The sequence below is a fragment of the Coturnix japonica genome, chromosome 24 (genome assembly GCF_001577835.2).
Source record: "Coturnix japonica isolate 7356 chromosome 24, Coturnix japonica 2.1, whole genome shotgun sequence".
In the NCBI taxonomy this organism is placed as follows: domain Eukaryota; kingdom Metazoa; phylum Chordata; class Aves; order Galliformes; family Phasianidae; genus Coturnix; species Coturnix japonica.
In genome coordinates, this window is record NC_029539.1 from 808,445 (window position 1) to 832,143 (window position 23,699).

At 44.3% G+C, this 23,699-nt stretch overlaps 1 protein-coding gene across 5 annotated transcripts in view; it reads left to right on the forward strand.

Moving 5' to 3' along the window:
- Nucleotides 1-5,216: 5,216 nt before the first annotated feature.
- Nucleotides 5,217-23,699, forward strand: part of FLI1 (Fli-1 proto-oncogene, ETS transcription factor) — an 81,482-nt gene continuing 62,999 nt past the window's right edge. Inside the window, exons 1-2 of one of the 5 annotated variants that reach the window (XM_032449080.1) lie at nucleotides 5,217-5,669; nucleotides 7,341-7,449. In XM_032449080.1, coding sequence (XP_032304971.1) covers nucleotides 7,384-7,449 — 66 coding nt within the window. In that variant the 5' untranslated portion in view covers nucleotides 5,217-5,669; nucleotides 7,341-7,383. The other 4 variants (XM_015884111.2, XM_015884114.2, XM_015884113.2 and 1 more) reach the window with 4 other exon arrangements.

Genomic DNA, 23,699 nt, shown 5'->3' on the forward strand with positions numbered 1-23,699 from the left:
GGAGATGTCTCCATGCTCCAAAGGTTATTGTTAAGCTGGAAAAGCATTGCAGCCCATGTCCTTCAGGAGAGATGGCTTTTTTTGTACCTTAAAATCTGTAATTTATTACATACTTTTCATGTGAGTGGGAAACGGGAGCTGATGTTTCTATAAAACAGAAGGAAGCGCTCAGGAAATGTTTCTCCCTGTTGTCACAATGAACATCTAAGTAACTCACAACACAGGAAACACGTTGAACCATCGCTGCCCCCTGCAATGGTCAGCCCAGGTCTGAGTGTCACAGCTTCTACTCTTTGATAAGATAAGCTGCATAAACAAGAAGTTGGTGCCAGGACACCAGCACAGGATGTGGCACAAAGAAAAACCTTGTCAGAGTAATGCAGGAGGCCATTTCTGTCATTATTTACTCTGTATTTCCTCTAAAATGTGCCTGATTCTGATCTCAGGGACAGCAGTGTACACCCAAAGTCATTGCAGTGAACTGGCTTTGGATTCATCGCAACCTTTCAATACCTGAAGGGAACTTACTCCCAGGAGGGGAGTAAACTCTTGGAAAGGGCTGACAACAGCAGGACACGGGGAAATGGTTTTAAGTTAAAAGAGGGAAGATTTAGGTTGGATGTTAGGGGGAAGTTCTTCACTAGGAGAGTGGTTAGGCCCTGGAACAGGCTGCCCAGGGAGGTTGTGGATGCCCCATCCTTGGAGGTGTTCAAGGCCAGGTTGGACGGGGCCATGGGCAACCTGATCTATGGGGTCTCTATGGGGATCTATGGGGTCTATGGGGTCTCTATGGGGATCTATGGGGTCTCCTGGGCAACCTGATCTAGTAAATGTGTATGTTTGGTGGCCCTGCTAGGCAGGGGTGTTGGAACTACATGATCCTTGAGGTCCCTTCCAACCCGGGTCATTCTGTGATTCTGTGATTCAGAAGACTGTAGCTGAGACTAATCTCACCTATGTAAGATCTGCAGGTTCTTTTACAAGAATTCATCACCTTTGACTTCTGGAGACCACAGTGACATGGATTCTGACAGTCACCATGCGAGAAAAACCTGGATCATCACAGATTTTGTACAGGTCTAGTTCTTACATTTGTTTGCTTTTATCATGTACCAGTGCAGCCTTTCATTTAGGCTTATTATTCTGTAGTTAATCTACTCAGCATCCTCAGTTTTCCTCCCCTTGTTATTGTATTCTATTGTATTCTATTGTAATCTGGGGCAAATTTTCTTTCCTTCCATCTCCTCTCCTTGATCAGGGAAGAATATTACTTTCTTCTTGTCTGAGACAATCTCTGTCCCAGAAATCTCAGATCAAACTGAAGCCTGTTGATCTCAGCACTTTCCATTTGCTTTGTTCTGGTAGGGATGTCATGGAACCCCCCAGCAAATGGGGATACGCACTGACAATGAGCCATTTCACGACCCAGCAAATGCTCACAGCTTCGTAATATTAACCAGAGATTTCCCAAATCATCACTCCTTTCCATATGGGAATAGTTATGTTCACATGAAGCACCTTTATACCGAAAGAGGAGCAGGCATTGAAATGCTTTAATTTGCCTGGTGTACTCTGAGCTGTCTGATGATAGTGCGTAGACAAGGCCCATGGTATAAGAACTCTTCAAGGGAAAGCTCTTTGTGCAAAGGGCTGTAAAACACCATTTTACTGCGTTGTTCTAAATTTCCTTTTTATTTTATGGTTCATCTAATTCGAAGAGAAACCTGCTCTGTAAGAGAAGTGGAATGGGAAACATGCCTCCATGTCAAAACGTTTGGACTCACATCAAGCTCCTGTTTTAGCCATTTATTTTTCTTTATTTCCCCTTTTTTTCTTCTTTTGTTAGAACATTTATATACCCCTTAACCTACCTGCAGGAAAGTAGCTCTAAGGTCTAGGAAGAAAATCATCATAAAACCATACACATTAACTGAGAAACATACAATTCCATTCATAAATCGAGCACAGTTAACAGGAGAGTTACATCATATCCAACATGTTTATAAATGATGGGTGAAAATTCAATACAATTCAATACAAAATGGGGTTTTGTAAAGGATCATGCTTTTAAAATCAAAAAGCAGGACCAGCCTTTCTTCTAGCTTCCTAATGAACATCAGTCACAGCCCAACCAGTAACACGGCTCAAACCACGACAGCTCAGCAAGAGCGAGAGGCTCTTGTTCCCACTGAGCAGAATGTTGAACTCCTGGGAGACACGTCAACTTTCACCCAACATTCCTTTTTCCAGAAAAAATACGTAATCTAACAATTATGCCGATCCCTTCTTCCCTAACCCCTGGTTTTAACTCCGTAACTAAAGCTTTTTTGCTGCTTTGATACCGGTTTTTATCATTTATGATCATTTACTTTATCATACTGATGACAATCATCGTTAACATGAGACCTGAGCAAAACATGACCTATATGTAAGATGTCTTTGGAGCAGCAAAAGCAAGTTTAGAGAAGCACTGTTTGGGGAACAGAAAGTAGGAAGGTGTGTAGAAGTTCATTGTGTGTGTGTAATTTTACCTCTTGGGCTCAGGTGGGTCTTTAAGGTCTCTTCCACCCCAACACTCAGATTTGTCTGGTGGCTGATTCCACTGGACTATTAGGAGAGAATCACATCAGGCTTTGGCCTATCTGGATACCTTGGGTCCATGCTAATGGCCTTCAGGTTCTGGTGCGAGACCATGAGAAAAATAAAGGGAACAAAACAGTTGTTGCCATTATTTACCCATAGCATGTGGAAATGATGATGGCCAGTTAAAAATCACCACATTTTCCTCTTAGGAAAGAGAAACTGAAGCACAGAAGTGTGTGTGTGGTTCTATGTGGAGCACTGGAACTCCTTTTGCCTTCACATACTTTGCCCTTATTCCTAATTAACATGTTGAGGAATTTTAAAATGTAATAAACATTATTTCTAAACAAGCAGAAAGTAAAGCTGGCTTCTTTCTGGTTTGATGTAAACATTTATAGCACAGCTCCATCCTTAAACAGTTAATCTTATAGTGACCTATTAAAATAAAATGAATTGTGTTATAATTCATCCTAAAGCAACCTCAGGGTTAGTGTATCAGGTAACTCCTGCTTTTGCAGTCCTCATGACGTTTTTAATCAAATTCAGCTGTAATTGCCGGAGCATACACATGCCTCTTTTAATACTCTGCCTACATTTGGGACTCATACGAGTCTGTTTTCTCTTAACATATCTAATAAATAGAAAACATGAAAAGAGCACATTTTGCAGGGCTCGGAGCTTTTCCACCGTTTCATTTGTTCTAGCAATTGTCCAACAGGCTGATGAGAATCGAGCACTTGTCGGCTTCCCCCCCCCCTTGGATAAAACTCTTTGTGGGTTTCAAGTCACTGTTTGTGTTGCTGGCACCCCGTTAAAGGGCCATAGGCACAGAAGTGAGGTGGAAGCTCAGATGTGCGAGAGGGAGAGATTTCATAGGCGTCTTTAAAAACCACTGCAAGTGATGAATGCTGAAATGTTGCTTACATACAAGTCACCTAAGGTTTGTTGATGAAAACTCGAGATGTCATGTCTGCATTGAAGCTATTTGAGTCAACAAAACTGCTGTAACTTTCTCTGCTCGGGGGTTTGGGGGGTTTGCTGTCCTATTATGCATCTGTTTCCAATTTGCCAGCAATTTTCTTTTGGGCTAGTAAAGCTCCCAAGATGACTACAACTGGCCACATGGGTTTCCTCTGTTGGGCTGCGGGGTTTGATTACAAGGAGCAGCAAAAGCAGCTCGGGGTTCAGGGGATGCATTTCCCCTCAACTTGTAGGTTCTTTATATCCCAACTTTTTGTTAACACCAGCCTTTAAAGCTTATTTCACTGCGGTTTAATAGGTGCTGCGCCCAGTGGTCCCGTGTATATCTCTCTGCTGGAAGTTGGCTGCGATTTTGAGCTTAAAATAAGGGAAATTCGAGGGGAAAGAGCACGGGGAGGGATGCGGGCACCCGCTCGCTGCCCCTGGACAAAAGCAATGGGAAGAGGGGTTTGTTAGCACAGCAGTTCGCCCTCGGGGTTCCTCTTCAGCGACGTGGTTTTTGTAATTCACACGTGGAAAGGTGAGAAAAGACTGAAAAATGACTTTGAAATGTGATCTGATTCGCTCGCTAGCTGCCTCGCTTGTGAGGGTGTACAAAGAGGTGTTCGCGTCCCCGCCGAATAATGAGATTAAGGCTCGTTTTTAACCCGATGCGTGTGGTTGTTTTTTTTAAAGCCACGGCAAAAAAATGACAAGGCCGATTTTGGGTGGATTTTGTGCCCTCCCTCCTCCCCTATACACACACACACACCTCGCCGGTCCCCCCCTATGGCTGGTTTTCCCTTCCCTCTGGTATTTTCTTCCCTCTATCTTCCTCCTAAAATCCCAGGTGCTTACCTTACCGTGCCTAGGAAACTCTCTCGCGTAACAAAAACAACAACAACAATAATAACAAAGAATCCGAAGAATTTCTATATTAAAAAGTGGCTCTGGCGAGGTCCCTGGCCATTAGGTACAGGTCTGAGTCTGTTTTCCTTGGAAATTGGGAGGAATGCTAAACGGCTCGTCTAGCACAGAGTAAATTGTGTGCGGAGCTCTAGGCACGGCTCCCAAGTTGCCCTTTCACCCCTTCACTTTATATGTTCCTCTTATTAAGGAGAAAAATGTTTCAATATGTTGGAATTTGGGGCAAAGTCGGGAAGGAGAGAAAGAGAATAGAGATTGGAAGGACATTTTCCAAATAGTTTTGGTAACTCTTCGGGGGTTACATTCAACGTTGATGTCGGACGAATATCAGTTTCTCCCCCAGGTTAGTGCAAAATGTTGCACACCAGCCCTACCGAGATGGCAGCGTGAAACACATCCCTGACTTGAAGAGGTTTTTTCTATTCCCTATTAGTGTTTCTGTTTGATAGGGATTATTAAGTAGCTCTAAGGGTCTGGAGGTTTTGGGTGCAGAATAGGCTGGAGATGGTCCCTTCTCGCTCCTCCAGCCGTGTGGGTCTGCACAGCCCTCTGAATGCAGCCCGTGCTATTTCCACTTCTACTTCAGAGGGAAACGGGTTAACTGTTTTCAAGGTAAGAGTCCGGGGGAAAAAGCTCAAAGTAAGGAACGATGATTTTAAAACGGATATTTGAAACTTCCTTATTTAAAAGGGGGATTTAAAGTAGCACTTGAGCTCCACTCAGCGTCTCTTTTCGGCTTGACTCCTCAGCAATATTTTTTTTAAGAAAGTTGTGATTTTTTTCTTTCCTTTTTTTTTTTCCTCCTTCTTTAAAGTCGTGAGTAGCTCCAGACAAGGCTCAGCGGGCGAAGATGTCACATAGCCGTGATTAATCTGGGGGAGCAACTGAAATATTGATAAAGGGGAAAACGGAAATCAAATGAAAAGTAGAGGGCACAGAAGAGAGGGGAAAGAAAGCACGTATTGGAGCTGCGAGCGCTGCAGAAGCCCCCTGAGGAAATGCCTGGTTGATGCAGCCTGTCTGGATGGGCTGGGAATACTAACTCCAGCGCTGCTTTGGATCTAACAAGTTTAATCTCTCCTTTGCAAAACTGCAGCGGCAGGGTAGTAACCCACAGCTGGTGGGGAGTTTTGGTTTTGGTCTCAACCTGGATCTTTACAATCTGGTCTGCCACTGGTTGAGGGGAGAGGGTATCAAAGGTGAGTCATTTAAATAATAGTAATAAGACTAAGCAAGAGGTGAATCTAAAAGTAGTTTAAGAGGCCCTTTTGTGTTTCTACCGATGCTGGCAGGGTAAGGCGATTGATAAATAATCCACAGCAGACTTCTTAAGGCTGGTTCCAAATATGCAGATGTATTTATTTATTCGAACACGCGTAATTGTACGAGGTGAGCGGGGGTGGGGGAGCGCTGATGAGGGGTAAAAGAGGGGAGCAGGGGAAACTGAGACGAGAATCCTTGACCCTAGAAAATTTACTGGCGAAGGAAAATTGCCCTCCACTCTGTCTACCCCCACCCCCCGTTGCAAGTTCAGAAGCAAAAGAAACTGGAATGTGTTAGGAGGGAGGACGACAGGAAAAAAAAAAAAGAATTGTACTTATCAGAAACACATTGCCGATTTTATAATCAGTTGCCCTTCTGTGCCAGCTGGCCGCGTAATAAATGCTTTAAAAATCAATAAAAGGGGGGCGGCTTGCAGATAGAGAACTGTTATTTTCCAGAGTCTTTGGGCTGTTTGCCTTTTTCCTCCTTCCTCTGCTTCTCCCAAAGCAGCAGCCTCTCCGCAGCGCTGCGCACAGAGCAGGGCGCACCGCACTGCGCGCTCATCAGCAACGCTCTGCGCCTGTTTCTCATTCCGTAGTTTTCCGTGGTAAATCCTGGAAGCACCGAGCCACCCCCTGGAAAATAGCGGCAGGACGGCAGCACTTCGAGCTGCACGCTAAAAGGGGGGATTCGTGCTTTTAACGAGCCACTAATTACAGCAAACTAATCGTTCTCCGGCTCGTTCAAAGGGAATTGCAGATCCTGAGTGAAACGGGTAGAGAAAGTTGTCAGACCTTGCAGTGATTACAGATTCATTTTCCCACGTAGCTTTACGTTTTCCACGGTTGTAGTCGATCTCTGCGACGATGACTTGGGGGGTAAAGGGGAAGAGGCAAAAACCTGTTCGTCGGGAGATCATCAAGTCTTAGAAATACAGCAAAACAGATGCACTGCATTGATGCAAAGCTGAGATAAAGCAGGGCTGTGTTCGAGAAACGGCGCTCTCCGAAATGGAAGGACTGAGATTGACATCTCTGGGTTTTCAGTGCTATGTGGAATGATATTTCCGTTCGTTATGTTTAAAATTTATTGTTTAATTATTATTGGTGAGAAAGGTTCTTTAAATCAATAGAGGCCGGCAGGCTAATGGCTCGGCATGGTTTCAATGAGCCACGAAAGGCAACTGCCCCTCGTTCAGCCAAGTGAAACCCTTGGATACAAGTCAATAGGGTTAACTAGTCTCGACATGAAAACATGAGTATTTCAGATGGCTTTTAATTGTTGGCTAAGAAATTCAGTTAATCAAATGTCAGACGTTTCCCTCTGCTCTCGCCAGAAGTGAAGAAGTCACTTTTCCTGAGGGGGCAAAAAATCCACATGCAAAAACAAACAAACTGTTGTTAAACATAGAAACAAAGCCCTGCTTTGTGAAGTCCTGTCTAATACTTGACATTTAGTTACTGCGGTGGACGTTTATCTGTGTCCTTTCTTTCACTTAAATGCCTGATGACTTCTCTTTAAGTAATACTATTAGCCTTACTTTGTAAACAGCGCTCTGTTTCTTTACAGATAGATAGATAAGGCTTTATTTTCTATTTTAATTTCAGAGCTATTTTAGGACCTTTAAAAATATCTTCTAAACACGTAAGGATGTTTCAGACTGTACCAGACACTTCGTCTTACGTCAAGGTAAGACATGACAGCATCTTTAAACAGGTAATGTCAAAAATTACAATCCTTCAAAACATTTGCAATTGTTTGTGTTGATTGAATGTCTTCCATTCCCAATGAACTTAGCTGGGAATAAAACAAAACCTTCAGTGGGAAAGGGGCTGGTATAGCAGTTATAGTTCTGGAAGCAGGCAATGCTGAGTCTGAAGCTGAATCATGAGAGTAATGGTATGTTAAGATTCTCTTGTCTTCTATAATGCAATGATGGTTGGCTTTGTGGATTATACTGTAACCACTGTTATTGTGAGGTGTCCTTAATGGCCAGATAGTAGTGGCTTATTTCTCTGGAACCAGTATGATGGTGGTGTGCTGCTGATATCGTATGGCTTCCAATTTTCTGATTTCTTAGGTACCATTAAACACTGAACTAAAGCTAAACTTCATTTAGTATCACTCTACTTCCCCTGCCACACCAGCCATTGAATTCAATATGAAGACAATATGAAAAGTTCCGGTTTTGAATTGTATGTTTCTAAACAGATTTGGAAGGGAAAAAGTATTTAATGTGTTAAAACAAAACATCTCTTTCAGTTACTGAAGAAATGGATGGTCACAGCAGGCAGTGCTTTGTAAAACTGGCATTTCTTTCATAGTGTCACTTGCAGTTTTCTTCAATCAATTCTTCCATACAATTCTGTAGGAAAATTGACTTCAATTGGTATTATTGGTAATGGATACTGCCATGGACTACTAGAACTTGCATTTATACATTAATAATGCATGTACATTTTTTTTTTAAATTAAAATGTGAATCTAAGGATGTATTTCCATGTGCCACTTGTAGCTCTTTCATAAGATTAAAACAAATTCCAAAGAAGAGCTGGCACAGCCTTGTCCCTTTATAACTCAATTGAGCACTATATTATATTTGACATCATATAGTTTTTTTACCACAACAGTTCCCAAGAATGTAAATAAACCATGCCTGGGACATCTGGGTTACACGTTTAAGGCAAACCCTGCATGCAACAGCACTTAGGGAAAATCTAAAACACAAATGTCTTCTCTCCCAGGCTGAAGAACTGCAGAAGGGTGTTAACTAGAGCTGGGTGGATAATTTGTAATGAATAATTTATTACAGGAATTTTCTCTGTCTCTTTCTTTTCTTTTCCCTTAGTCGGTGATCCATGTGTCGATTTTGATTTTCATGTGCATGCACTTTATTGGAAGTGATTCACTGAATGATTTCTGTGTAGAATCCCAAGGCTACAGATCATTTTGCCAGCAGTTTTTTGGAGGTATTAGTATCGGAAATGCAAGCTTGGTGGGAAGGATCCCAGGTCACAAAGAATTACTTGCATTCCTTGGTTGGATGAACTTGTGCATCTTTCTGGATGAGGTTTCTAGAGGGAATTGTACCAGAAATGGTCAAGATTCCAGATTGGGCTAATATCCCCCTATGGATATCCCCTACCAGTGTTTCAGGGTACACTAATGATTTAATTTTGCTTATTAGATTCACATTGCTTTGGACCAGATTCTGGAAGAATATAAACTCCGTGCATAACAAATGAAATTAAAGTCTCAAGAAAGCAGATTCAGTAAACTTTCAAGTAAAGAAATAAATGATGTAGTCTGTGCCCAGCTTTAGGACTGACTTCTCTTTGGTGTTCCTATGTATGGGAAATGATCTTAGATGTGTTCTGTTTACAATGAAGAGATGAAGGCCCTTTGACATCCTATATTATGGTATCATTGCCTTTTACTGTGAGGCAAGATCCAGCTGCTGCTGCTGCAGTTAGTAGCAAGATTCCTTTTGAATTAAATGGAACCAAGATCCAGGCCTAAATAACTTAATATTCCAACAGGACTGAGTGAGTCAATCCTTAACTGTGTCAACATAGCCCTCTCATTATGTATAATCCTGCAAGCAACATGCTTGGACAAAGCTCTCTTCAGATAACTGTGTGTGTTATCCTCCAGGAAGAACGCCTACAGCTGGACATCCACTCAGTGTCTCAGCAGTGGTGGGATGAGTGGGCTGTGTGATGCTGAACTCTGCCTCTTCTTACAGCCCTTCATCATCAGCTGCCATCATTTTGGGCAGAGCCTTGTCTTTGGTATTTTGTCTGTAAAGCTTCATTCACACCAGTGTCACTGGGGAAATAATTTGTTCCTGTGCTTAAAAATCCAGCAGAGTTTTGAAAGAAAGCTCTTAGGGCTGATCTGAAGTCCTTTAAAAGGCAAAGGAGATATCTGCTATGGAACTGTAAAGTTTTCAGTTGAGCAGTTCAGTACCAGTGATGGAAAAAAGTACCTGCATAGCTCCTTGAGGTCAACAAAATTGCTCTTAGAAGTAAGAATACGCTTAAATGCCGGAGAATGTGAGCCTTGAACACACAGGTTATGTCAGTATCTGGCCCCTCTGAGTTTGATGACAGTGTCAGTGCACTCAGGGCCCACATAGTGATGCTACTGAGACTGGTTTGTTTGTAGAAATGGCAATGACTCACAATCCAGGATAGTCAGGAATCCTGTGTACTGACCCAGTCCCTTCTGGTGTTGGTATTCCCAAGTAAGGCGCTTCAACTCTCTGTTTCAATTTCTCCATCTCTGAAGTGCTTTCTCTTGCTTTCTCTTTCCTGCTTATCTACACTCATCTTTGAGGACTTACCAAGTTGTGGTTAGCGAGACATTTAAATAGCAAGAAGTTAAATTCGAATTCTTTCTCTCTACCTTCCTCTCTCTTTTTTCCTTTTTCTTTTTTTCCCCCCCTTCATGTCATTCCTTCTTCAGAAGTTTCATCTGTTTGAATTATGGCAAAGATGAACTCTACTTTTTGAGGCCTTCATGGAATCCCAGCTGATGGCATAGTGCCTCCATCACACAGAAGAAAAGCAGGACTGGGTTCAAACGTCCAAGTTCAGAAAGTTCTCTTCAATGAATGTATGATATATATAAGCATTGCGTTTATCCTTTGCCTTGTTCAGAAGTGCAGCTCATCAAGTTTGGTGCCATACCCCTGAGGTACAAAACAGCCAGTGATCACCCTCAGGCCACACAGCTTCCTAACCATGCTTTTCAAAATGCAAAAGTGTGGGGTAGGACACTGGAGAGGGAGGAAGTCGAGGTTTTGAATTTTAAAATGGTTTGTTTTAACAGAGGTGGTTTATGTTGAGTCACACTTACTTGCCAGTGTTGTAACCTTGATTTACATCTCAGGACATACAGATCTGCACCTAAAGCACTGTTATAAGATCCTATTTAACTTCATGACAGCACACATTCTCTCTTGTGCATCCTTGCCTGAGCCTTAATGCAGCAGTGCAGTAGAGATTCCTAAGTATTACAAAATATTTATGATCCTTACTCATTTCTTCCATGTTCTTGATGAATTATTTCTGTTCTCTATACCATTATGATACTTACTGATCTGCAAGTAGTTAATAGCAGTTAACAATTTACTGTATGTCAGAGGGTGCTAATCTCATCTAAACACGAGTATTTGACTTTGAGAACGAAACATGTAATATAATTGGGAAATTAAATTTTAAAAGACAGAACTGGAATCCAGACTGCAAGGATATGGAAAGCATTAGGACTATAAACAGAGCAACATGACCTTTGCATGCTGAATTTTTAATTATTACCATTGCCACAAACTGCTCCTCACTCCTCTTCTGTATCACCAGCCTGTGCACTGCTATGTGTGTAAAGGCAATACAGGAGTCATTTCGCGGTGCTGCAATCTACTCTAGCAGGTCTGCTTTAGCGGAGGTTTGGACTGGATGGTCTCCATAGGTTCCTTTCAAACCCTATGATTCCGTGATTCTCTTCTCCAGCGTTTTTCTTCAGCCCTCCGGCAGCATCCAGCCGAGATGCGCTCCTTAGGCCGCTTCGGGTACCAGCATTGGAGGCGAGAGCTTGAAAGTGAAGTGCAAGAAGAGGGCGTTAATGGTCTCTTCTAGTCCTAAGTATCTGTGAAGTGTTGTTGCAGTGGGGGGATCGCAGTTCTCGCCCTTTTAGCCTGGGAAGACGCCCTTGTCTATAGAGCCACAACACCACAGCATCGCCGGGTCGTGTTCTGCTTTCCAGTTGCGCTGAGGACTCCTGCCTTCTCCTTCCAAGTAGAACCTCACTACGGATGATTTCCCCTGGGGTGCCCAACCTTAAGACATAGGATTCCCCTGGGCTGACTAGTGCAGGAAATGTTCTCCAGGCCAGACCTCTGAACGGACACGAAGATGGACTTTCACTCGGCTCCCTGAGATGGGAAGAAGGATCCATCGTGCTAGTGCAGGACTTCTCGCTTTAAAAATGGATTTCATGCAGCCATAATGTTTGTGGTACCGTACAAAGAAGCATATTCATGGAGGCAAAATAGTCTGGGTGGCTGGAAACAATATTTGGTTTGTTCTTGCTTTCCCTCTGCCTGGAAAGTTTACAGAAGCCCTGAAGAGATATTTTTTTTATTATTTTTTTTTTTCTCTTGAAGGACAAAACAGTGGGATTTTCTTTGGAGAGGGCAATGCGAAGGCTACTGGTGAACCTGGCACGGACATTTTCTCTCCCAATGAAACAACAGCAGCCAGAGGCTGCTCCGGGCACAGATTGTGTGGAAAGAATATCTGGCTATTTATTATTATGATTGTTATTTTTCAACAGAAATCTTGAGACAGAGAGGATACCTAAGGAGCCCACCGAGGGATTATTAGCCTGGCTGCATCCCACAGACGCTCAAAGACACACGGATGCTGGAAACAAGGGGAAAATCAGACTTTATGGACTTTATTTTCTTGGAGTTAATGTAAAGTTGTTCCTTCCGAGGCCACCCTTACCCAGTCCTGTCTTTCTTCTTTCTTTTTCTTTTTTTCCTCCTCTGCAATTCACGGAGTCCCGCAGAATTTCTGGTCCTCGCACCTGGGCTCGGGAGGACACCATCAGGATCCCCAGAGAACGGGGGCTTTGCCGACAGGGCAGGGTGGGCAGTTGTGGGTATGGGCTTCCATCAATTCCCACTTCACAGTCACACAGAGTGATGGTTGATCTGTGTATGCACAGAATCGTTCTCATTTTGAGGCAGAAACGCCGTTGTTAGACTTCAACAGCGCATCCCGACAACTTGCTGCTTAAGGATTTAGCTCCTGTTTGCAGCCGCTTCTCTGTTTCAAAGAGACAAAATCCCCTTCCATTTCCTGGTGCCCAACAAATCCTGCCTGGTTTTTACCCGTGCTGAAGTCAAGCACTGCGTGGGTCAGGGCTGGCATTGCTTCTCCCCCCTCTTTACTTTCAAGATATTGTTTGGATTTCAGTAGAAATTGTAGAAAAAACGTCGTTTCTCCTGGAAATGTGGCATTCTGAGGCTTTCTAAAGTGAACCACACTCGGGCACAGGGGACAAGATTTTGCACTGGGTGACTCGGACCCTCCGGATACCAGCATTTAAACAGCCCAATCCTCCCCAGCTCTGCGACCCTCTAATGGCTCCGTTTTTTTCCCTACGATTTACAGAAAAACAACCCCCACCAATATGCTGGAACCAGAGGATTTTGTATTCCAGCCTTCCATATGCGTTTCCAACCCAACGTGGCAAGAAAAGGGAGCAAAACGGGAAGAGAAAGTGAATGCTGAAGGGGAAAAATGCTTAAAATCTTTCCTGCAAATCTCCAAATATATGAAGTCTGAGGAACAAATTCAAAGCAGGCACAGATGCCTGAAGAGAAGTTAGAGAGAAATATTCTGTTCCATTCAAGCGCATCAAGGGTCTAGCTGAAGTCTTGTTTGGCTAAGGTCAGACGAGACTGGGTTCTCCAATAAAAATAAATCTCAAATTAATTATGGCCTCAAGCGAGGGGCCAGACCTTTGGAGCTAGTGCACTGCCGTCTGTTTTTTTGGCCTTCGGTATTTTTGTTTTTTTGCTCAGCTTTTCAATAATTGCGGGATTGGGGAGGGAAGGGGGGTGGGGGCTGTTTTATTGGGACATGGAGCTCAAATAAAACCGGCCAGGACGCTGCTTGCCCACTCTCCGCCTAATTGCAACGCAGCTTCAAAGCTGCTGCATCTTCTCCACGCTACTTTTAAGACATTATGTTTTACTTAGCGCTGATTAGCAGTGAGTAACTTTCCGGGTTCAAGTTCCCAAATCCTATGGGTTGTTCCTGTGGACCAGGAGGGACCTAGAAAACTCTGCTAGAGACGCTAGAAAACTCAACTGCACCCTCTCTGTTGCTTTCACTGCAAAGCAGAGCTTTGCCCAATTAGTTTAAAGTGGGATCCGAAAAGAGTGTTTCCATCCTGCAGCTGAGGCCCGAGAAGATTTTCATTATGTTTATTCCTCCTACGGAATAATTAGACGGTTTTAATTGTTAAATGATGACTCTCTAATCTCGAGTGAATCAGGGAGCCGTATCTTTGAGGTTACGTTCTCCCGAGAAGGGCTGGCATCGGACTGCACGCAGGAGTTACTCCTTTCTTACTGGATGTGAGATAGTCTCGTTCTGCCCCCAGTGTGTCCTCCTACACCAAACCAGCATCTTTATCCCTGTGTGCGGCTTCAGTCTATGTAGCTCAATTGTAAGGACGAACGGAGGAGGTGGGGACACGCCAAGCACTTGAGATCGATATTGAAACAATTAAAACCATCGGACGAGAATTTCGTTTCATTCATAAATGCAGTTAAAAAAACAATAATCGAGGAGCAACTGATTTCTACCAGCCTGCCCCAATGCAAGCATCTGAAATCTTCCATGGTTGCCAAGATCAAATGATTTCCCAGATGTCTGGTGGTAACCACATTAAACGGACCGTCATTCCTTTACTGGATGTACATACGCATCCAAGAGCGGAGCAGACCCAGCGCATCGCTGCCTAAAGTCTGAGATAACTTCGAGGGATTCTTACATTTATTTATTTATTTGTGTTTTAAATGTTGTTTGGGAGGAAAAGAGTAGATCGTTCAGCTTGAGTGTTACAATGGTTAGCAACTTCGCTCGTTATCTTATCTGATGGGTCCAACCTGGATGACCCGAACGTGCTGCATTTTGAATCGTTCTCAGACATGCAAAATAAGCCCCTGAGTGTCACGGTGCCCTTCAGGCAATAAAATGCGGAGTCGTGCTCCTCAATTATCTCTAGGTGGTAGAAGGGGGATGCTTGACATCTGCCTGTCTTTGGGAGCACTGGGGAGCTACTGGGCTGGTTCACCTCAGCAGCCTGGCGTTTTGGACACGTAGGACTCCTCTTCAACACTCTGGCTGCGTTTTCAGGTGATTTCTCGGTGAAGCCTTGAGCTCCGTGGGGTCCGTGGATGAAAGAGGCTCCTTCCACGGTATTTCCCCCCTTCCTTTCGCGGTCACGATCCCTCCCGCACACCCCAGTTCTGCTGTTTTTCGGGGCTGGTGGAGAGTGTTGTCTAGAGAGGAAACCATTTGGGTTTTGAAAGGATGCGTTTCACTCTTCCCTTTAACCTCTGGCTTTTCTGGTTGCAGCAGCCATGCGGTAAGGCTAAAGGGGGAGTGGAGAAGAGCGTAGCTGGAGGGGTGGAAGGGAGGGAGGGAAAGACAAAAAGAGTAATGAGGCAAGCAAAGGGTTAACTGCGATTTCTTTTAATTGAACTCCAGTTCTTGTGGCCCTAGGCAAGGGGGGACCTGACCCCGCTAGCAGCATCCAGATGTGCTGCTCTCCGGGGACCCCAGCGCAGCCCCCTGGATTGTAAAGCAGACAGAGGAGGACGGGGGTGGGGGGCGGCCGGGCTGTCCCCTCTGCCCCTCCGCCTTCACCTCCTGCTTGCAGGCGGCCTCAGTCGCCGGTAAGCGGCAAGGCAAAGCTTCAGGTCTGGTCACGTTCAGTCCCGTGTCTGCATCTGAACTCCCAAATTGTAGCTGAATTGATGAGACTAATTTCAGAGGAGGGGGGAGGGGGGGAGGGAGGGGCAAGAGGAATCTACAGCTCACTCCTGCCAGCTTCGGGCTTGGAGAAATAAAGTATTAATAAGGCATCTCTGCAGCAGGCGAGTAGAAACACTAGTGGCATTATTGCATTTCCCTTTTGGAAGGGGCGGGTGCAGAATAACGTTGGATATATTTTGATCCCCCACCCCCCTGCCCCCCGTGGTTGGACTAAAGACAGGGGAAACAAAAAGACTGGACACAGCTGGCACTGGACAAGGTAATGCCCTCCACCGAGAGATCTGACGTTCAGGAGAGTCCTCCTGCCTCCACACTTTCTTTCTTGGCTCTTCTCCTCGGGCTGCAATAGTTTGCAGAAGTGGGGGATACAGGACGCCCGGAGCGTTGCACGATGTGTTCCGCTGGTGGTTGCCTGTTATTTTTGTAAGGGGAGGGGGTGGGAAGTGGAGCTGGACAGGCGCGTATTGTCTCCTTCCCTCGGTTCCTTCGGAGGCTTTCAGCCTTGCCCGGAAAAAGGAAAACGCGTTTCTTTTGGAGCGATCGCTCCCGTTTGAATGAAAGACAGAGTTGCACGTCAGGGACCCAACAGGTCGAAAGCGGGATTTAAAGGCTGGTGTTTGATTTGGTTTTACTTCAGTGCCTGTATTGACACAAAACTTCAGCTGATCTGTCAATTACTGTAAATTTTTGCCTTTTTTAAAGTTTGTATTGTATGATTTTTTTCCCGTCTGAGTGGGATTTTAACAGCTTTGCAATAAGGTTGAGCGGGGAGGGGAGGCTGGGAAAGGTGCTCCCAGCCCCCGGAGTGCAATGGATGTATTGCCATTGGGCTTAGGACCTTTGCTTGGGAGCCTGATATCTCAGCCCTTGAGACGACTGGGAGTGAAGGATGTAGGGGTGACAGTGGAAAAGAGCTTCCACTTTCCAGCAGCCCAACTTCCAGAGCGTTTAATTACTGGAGCCGTTTGTCTGCCCTGCATTATTGCACTCAGTGCTCCCTCCTTGCTGGGACCGGACCCGTCTCACACTCCTTGTTGGGAGCCCTGCCTGGGACAGGCGTGAAGCGGGGCCACAGCACGTTTAAATACATTTTGATCATCAGACTTAACTTTTTCTTTCTTTCTCTCTCTCTTTCTCTCTTTCTTTCTCTTTTTCTCTCCCTTTCTCCCTCTCCCTCTTTCCCTCTTGCTTCTTTCTCTCCCTCCATGCTCCAACTGCGTTGTATTTACGGTTTTCTACCCTTACTTTTTTTGCCTATGACTGGAAAACGCATTAATAAAAAAATCTGTGGGAAGAGGCGGAAATTCAGTGAGTCAGGCTAGAGCTGCTCCAGCCAAAAGGGGAAAAAAAAAAAAAAAAAAGAAGCAAAAAACATGTTAAACTAAACTGTGGGATGACACACAGGGCTCGCTAATACGGTCTGGGGTGCAAGGCAAGGTCTCCGTTGGACTGGCTGCACTACGACAAACAAGAGCTGACAGAGGTAGCTATTGTTCTGCCCCTTCTTATCTAAATGGAGCAAATATCCTGTATGTAAAATATATATATTTTGATCAAGAAGGCAGGACCAGTGGAGAGACGAAAGTTTCCTCCTCGAGTGACTTCACTTCCCAAAATTAGCAGAAAAAAACGTTTCATCCGGTTAACTGTCTCTTTTTCGCTCTGCTGCAACAACCAAAGTTAAAAAAAGAGCGACAGAGAGAGCGAGGGAGGGAGAGGGAGAGAGAAGGCGACGGGATAAGCAGAGGAAAGTAAAATCCCTGGAAAGACAGAAAGAAAAGTGAAAGAGAGACGGATAAAAACTTCGGGAGGCTTCAGCTGCAGGCTAAACCGGGTCAATGTGTGGAATATTGCTGGTACCGGCTGGAAGTTATTCTAGATGGACGGCACTATTAAGGTAAGGGGCGGGAGGGGACGGGGACCCCCGGCAGAGTGGCGCGGCACGGGGGGCTCCATGGCCGGGCTGCCCCGCTCCTCCGCTGCCTCCTCCCGGGGCTCGGGGCTCCGCAGGCGGGGGCGGTGCGGGGCCAGCAGCCTTCCTGCCCCCAAGGAGGGACGGAGGGGGTCGAGGCGAGCCCCGGGGACGTGCCCGGCTCGGGGCAGCGGAGGAAAAGCAGTGACAGCTGCCGGACCATCGCTCCGCACCGCTCGGGGCCGCAGGGAAAGGGGGTGGTTGGGGACTGCGGGGCTCCGGGCTGGCCCCAGATGTGTGCCGCTGGCGTCTAGGTGTCAGCCGGCTCTGATTTCCTCTCCTGGTCCTGTCTGAAATGCATTGCTGGTTCTGCTGGTCGTCCAGGCGTTTCCTCTAGTAATTTTGGTGGGAGCAAGGAACTGGGTGGTTTGGAGGAGAAACATCACCCTGGCTTGGGGCGAGGCAAGGGGAAGGGGAAGCAAAGAGTGTGGCAAAAAAACCACGAACATAACCAACCTCTGGTGGCCTTGAGCAAGCGAGGACGCTGCTGGGGCTTAGAGAATGGTTCCCCCTCCTTTCACCCTCATCAAAACTTCAGCTTCTGCAAAGATAAACCAAACCTTCTCGGAGTCCCTTGAGGTGTCTTATGCTGTTTCCCCAGGGCCAGGCAGCAGCGGGTTTGCTTTCATGCTTTGGGTTATGCTTACGGGCTCTTCTTGAGGGAGCACTACAGCACAGAAGTAGCTCAAACAGCAACCTTGAAGCGAGAGACACTGTGGGTGTGTTTGAGTTGGAGGATTTCGAAAGATGCCTATCGCCTGGGTGGGGTGTTGATCTCTTCTTAAAAGCCTTTTTTTTCTCTCTCTCTCTCTTTTTTCTATTTTTTTCTCTTTTTTTTTTCTTTTTTTTTCTTTTTTTTTTTTTTTCTTTTTTCTTTTTCTGCTGACCTGGGGAGAAAGAAGCTGCAAACTGGCAGGAACTGAAACTTTCTCCCTCACGTTGCAGCTTGTGACAAGTGCAGTGTTTGGAAGGGTCTCAAGTGAAGTGAGGAGGGAAGGAGATGGGCAGGAAGAGAAAATGGAAAGAGGAAAGACAGAGGGAACAAAAGGGGAAATGTCAGAAAGGAAGAGAAAAAGCAGGAGCGTTGAAAGCACAACATTTGGGAGGTATGGAAGGAATAATGCACATCTTCCCTACCACCTCTTCAGGTCTGTAGCAAAAGTAACCTGGACCTCATTCAGGATATGTTTAGTGCTCCCCAACATTCTTTGATTTGTGGAGCCCTAAAATACTGTACAGTGAAAGTGCAGAAATTTCCCATCTGTACCTTTGCTGCAGTGCACACATGGACTTGCTTTTCTTCACAGACCCTCAGCACCATGCTCTGAAAGGTGCTGAATTATTCCCCTGTCCCACACAGCCCATGGTGCCTCTGGGATCTCCTCCTCTGCCCACTCCCCCTATGCTGCAATCCTATTGCTGTCACCCCCTGCCCTGGCTTTGGGGATGAGGAACTGTAACTCTTAGCAGCTCGGCCTGCGGTCACACTGGGGAGGCTGTGGCAAAAGGAGGAACTCAGCCAGGTCCTGGGTCACTGCCCCAGCTCCTGGATCTGCTTTGCAGCCTTGTGTTATATTTTCCTGCTTCACTTGTAGTCCAGAAAGAATTTGGCTGAGCTGAGAGATATGGGATACTGGTAGACCAGAGCCTCAGCTGGGCTCCTCTTACTGAGCAATTCTAAGATCATCAGCAACTTGCTGCAGATCCATGTCTCCTGCTGACTTCTTCCTATAACTGACCCCTTCTTTGTACCAGGCACTTGCACAAGTGATTGAGAGCTCCTGTAGTGTTCTCAGGGTTATAGGTGATTTATTGCAAATTTTCTTACTGTGGAGAATTGAGTGGGTTCTCAAGGAGCATCAGAGCCATGCACTGGCAGATTTGCTGCAGTTTACCACTGAAAGGAAGGGGTTAGGCCACCCTGCATGACTTGTCTCAGGTGAAGGGCAATGAGAGAGGATGTGGCTTGAGATGCTTAAATGTTTTTAATATGCTGTGCTCTATATATAACCTGTGCTTCAGGGTAGATCTTCTAAATTCTAGGACATAGTAAAGCAAACCTGTGCTGTACCCAGGAGAAAGCATTCTAAAAGCAACCATATCCTTAGGTTTGCCATCCTGAAGGATGCACACATTGTTTTCTCCCAAATCAGTGCGTTTGGTTTGGGAAGTGGTATGTCAGAAAAGAAGCAGATGGATGACTGGCAAGAAAAAACAGAAGAAAAAGTTTTTTCATTATTTAGAGCACAATGAGGGACTAGATGAAATTTGTGGTTAAGAAGCGTGGTCAAGAAGCACTTTGCTCCGTAAACACTGAATGATTCCTGTCTGTGTTGCAGGCAATGCTATGCAGCTCAGATTAGAAATGTTAGAGGGGTGCGTGTTCCAGGTGTATTCTTGAGCACTGTAAACAAGACAAGTGACAATGCTTTTTCAAGTCTGTGTAAAACTATTCCACAGGCTAATTGCTTTAATTGGGTCAAAGACCACACGCTTGAACCAGTGTATCCCAGTACTACAAAACCTATCAATTCACCCTGCAACCTCAGTGTTGAGCCTGCACTTTCCTCTAAATCTTTTCATGCCATTTAGGAAAAGCCTTGACAACAGACTTTCTGGTAACTGTTTCTTCATACACTGAATAATTTAACCATAAATCTACCCAGTTGCAGACTAACTTTGTAATACATAGATACATGGTGTCTTGCATGTTTAGAACTGTGCGCTCCCAGGGAAATGGCAAGTCGAAGAATAAATGTGGTTTAGACCATCCTGGTCTATATTTATATCCTGTGTGTACACATGTGGAGGTGTGAATTGAAGCTGCTGGGGTTCTTTAACTCAAAGTTAGGGAACGCCATACAAACACAGAGATATTATGGGATGAGCTCAGGACTGCAGGTCATCTTTCCTTATCACACACCATTGATTGTCAAACACGATGTATTCTGTACTGTATTCTACACCAGGTGTAGAGTGTACCTTTATTTCTTCAAAAATACTGATTTATTGTGAGGGGAATTATAGACATGTCAGTTGGAGTGGCTGGATTGAAAGGTGACCTCTACAGCGATGCTTTGAGGCCTTCTATGCAGTAAGAAGTACAGCAAACCTTAATCTTTATTAACACATCTTCATCATCATATTGCTCCACGTTCTGTGAGCAACAGTTGCAGAAGATGATTAGGAGCCAAAGAAACCGATGACAGTCTATGTTAGGATTAATTTTAAATAATCTATAATATTTTTATTGAATGCCTCCAGATCTTACAAACCACATCTTCTTGGGGTTAACATCTTGCTTTGGCTTCACTTACATTGTGTTTTGGGAATTTTGGTTTCATTGCCTCAAATTAAATCAAAAAGAGTACAACTAATGTCAACAAGATGCCCACTCGTGGACTTCCTCACAATAACAAATAGTGTGGTTTCAAGCTGGTTTAATAATTTCAGTTCCAATTTACATGTGGATTATTAAAGTAACTACACTTGCCAAGGCCTGACTGTTAATTAAGAAAAGCACAGTTTATGTAACTGCTGCTTTCATTCTGCGAAAATATCTTCATGCTCATGCTCTGGAAATAAGAGAGAGACCATGTGAGGGACATTCAATGAAAATGTTGCATTACCAAGTAGATGACAACCATACTTGTCTCTTTTTCTTTCCATGAGAAGACAACTTGTATGCTGGTGTTGCTATAGCAAAGGGCGGGGTAGGATTTCTTATTGCAATCACTGTTTCTTGTCATTTGTGAACTGTAGGCGTTCGCTCATTCACCCTCATCCTGAAACTTGGCCATCAAGATCTCAAACTAAGAACATGTTTCTTTTTTTGAGCTAGTTTAAACGTCTGTTTTGCCATTTTTAAACTGCCCTTACTTTGGCCTTTTAGAGATGGCCTTTCCTGGCAAGAAGGCATTGACTCGTAGGACAAGAGTCTTACTCTCCAGTACAAAAACACCCCACGCAGATGTTTGCTCATATTTTCACGTTGCTGCCCCATAAAAGCAGTTTTGAACAAAACCCTCTGAAATTTCCAAGACTTACATTCCTTGTTGGCTGGTACCCCAGTAGCTGTTTTAGTGGCATATATTGCAGAATGTCTACCATGCACCCACCCTCCTGGCTCAGCACTGGGTGCTGTCAGCTCGAGGTGAACCATGCTACCTCCTGTTCACAAGTAAAACAAAGGGAATACCTTTCCAGGCTCTGTAAATGGAGCAGTTCAGCTTTATTAGAATTATTCCTGCACTGGGAAGGAAGATAAGCCCGAAACAAACCTAATACACACCAAAACAGCACAACTGCTTAGATTTTAGGCACTTGGGGTTTCACTCTGAGGCTTTAAAGAGGTGCTGAGAGCATTGTATAGTTTCTCTGCACCACTGTGGATTTCACCCTAACAGGATGTGGTCACTTTGAGTAGTAGCATGCGTGTCTTGAGGATTTCATGCTTTTATTTTAGTTATTTATTTTAATTTTATGATAATCTTGCTGTAAGATGGGGGCAGGCCCAACTTTTGTGACTCCTTGCAGCATTCTTCCCAGCAGAATTTTGCTAGAGTCAGTGTGTAAGAGTAGAACTCTTCATTAGAATGTTATGAGAAAAGGACAGAAATTAAAAGGAGCAATGAGTAAGGTCACACTTCACACCTCACTAAAGTAAGGCCTGAGATGACATGCTGATAAAGAGAGGCATGCTGGGAGAAGGAAATTTATAGCAATTTTTGCAGAAACTTTTCTCTTTGGGTCTCTTCTGCCTTTCCAGAAAGCCTTCCTCCTAATTTCAATTCACATCACAACAGGCCTTGAATTTATGAACATATAACCTCATGACATGGGACACCTTCCATACTTTTTCTCACCATAAAACATCAGTACATGATATTCTTACACAACACCCTATTTTTTATTTTTATTTTTTGCCTTTGAAAAAAGAAAGTTTCTCGTTCTGCTTGAGTCAGGAAAATTAAAGGAGCCAAGAGAGCAGTAACTTCAGATTTGCAGATATCTGTGGGTTTGCTAGACACCTCCAGACACAGAAGCGTGGTATCAATACTAGAGCAAGCATGAATGCATGCGTGGCTTGCCTAGAAGAGATGGGTCTAACATCTTAAGCTTAGCTCTACAACTTAGTCTGAAACCAGCTTTTCATCTCAAATGTAAAATTCTCTTTCAGATCTTTCACTCTGAATGGGACAACAGATCTCTTTCCAGTGTCTATGCCTCTCCTGCTTTCATGCACGCATGAACACATGAGCATAATGCGTTGGTGTGTACGCCAGTGTGTGTAAACAGGGCTCTCTGGATGCACTTCTTGGCTTATAGAGTTCTATCAGTTCCATGAGTGGTGCCTCAGAACAACTTCTGAATGAACAAATGCTTTTTTGTGAGGCTATGAGTACATATTTGTAGCTGTTTATGAAAATAAGAACTAAAGGAGGTTTTCAGCCTCTTTTAGGGAATAATTTGCTTGATGGTGGACCTATCATTGCTAACATTATTGCTGCATCATCACAGACACCAGACACCAGCACCAACCTAAATTATGCTGGTACAAACAGCAATGTATGGTACAGGACAATTTATTCTACTGACTTCCAAATATAAAAGTCTTCAAACTGTGAATGTACCTACTGCTTATTTCCTCTCTTTCTCTCATTACCCAGGCCGTATTATTACCGATGCATATCTACACAGCTAGTAATATTGATCTAGAAACCCGTCTCTTGTAGTAAAGCCACAAACGTTACTTCCCTCCTCCCCCACCTCCACTACCAAAAGATTTTCCTTTTGCTGTAAGACCTAAACAAAAGGACCTATGTTACTGAAGACATTTATGTATGTTCCAATAAGCTTTCTGTTTATTGAGGGACAATAGTGCCAGAGTTAAAACTTGAAAATGATTATGTGAAAGGATCCATCAGTATGGATCAGTCCTAAAAAGAGGCAGGCGAGAGCATATTTGTTTAACTGAGCACCCAGTTTGACTTGTAAAGGTATTGACAGTCTGCAGTTCTCATTAGCTTTTAAGGCAACTGTTCTCCCGAAAACAAGGCTGCTTTCTAGGTGATTAATGAAGTATTTTGATTCTACATGTAAACATGTTGTCGATTAAAATTCACAGAACTGGTTAAGTAGCATTGAACACACAACTCTCTCTGGAACTAGATGGGAAGGGTAAAGCTAAATCCCACAAGCATCTTGCCTTTGCTTCTCAGTGTTGGTAAGATGCTGTGAAAAAAAAAAAATGACCTTGTATCTTCATTTGTAGCTCAGTAGAGGCTCCTGTAGTGAATACCATGGATATAGAAAAATTTACTATGGTGCTCTTCCAGCATAGATTAACTCAGAGTAACCCAGATGGACAATAGCGCTGCAAATGAGCAAGAGGCAATTAGAAGCAAAAAAGAATA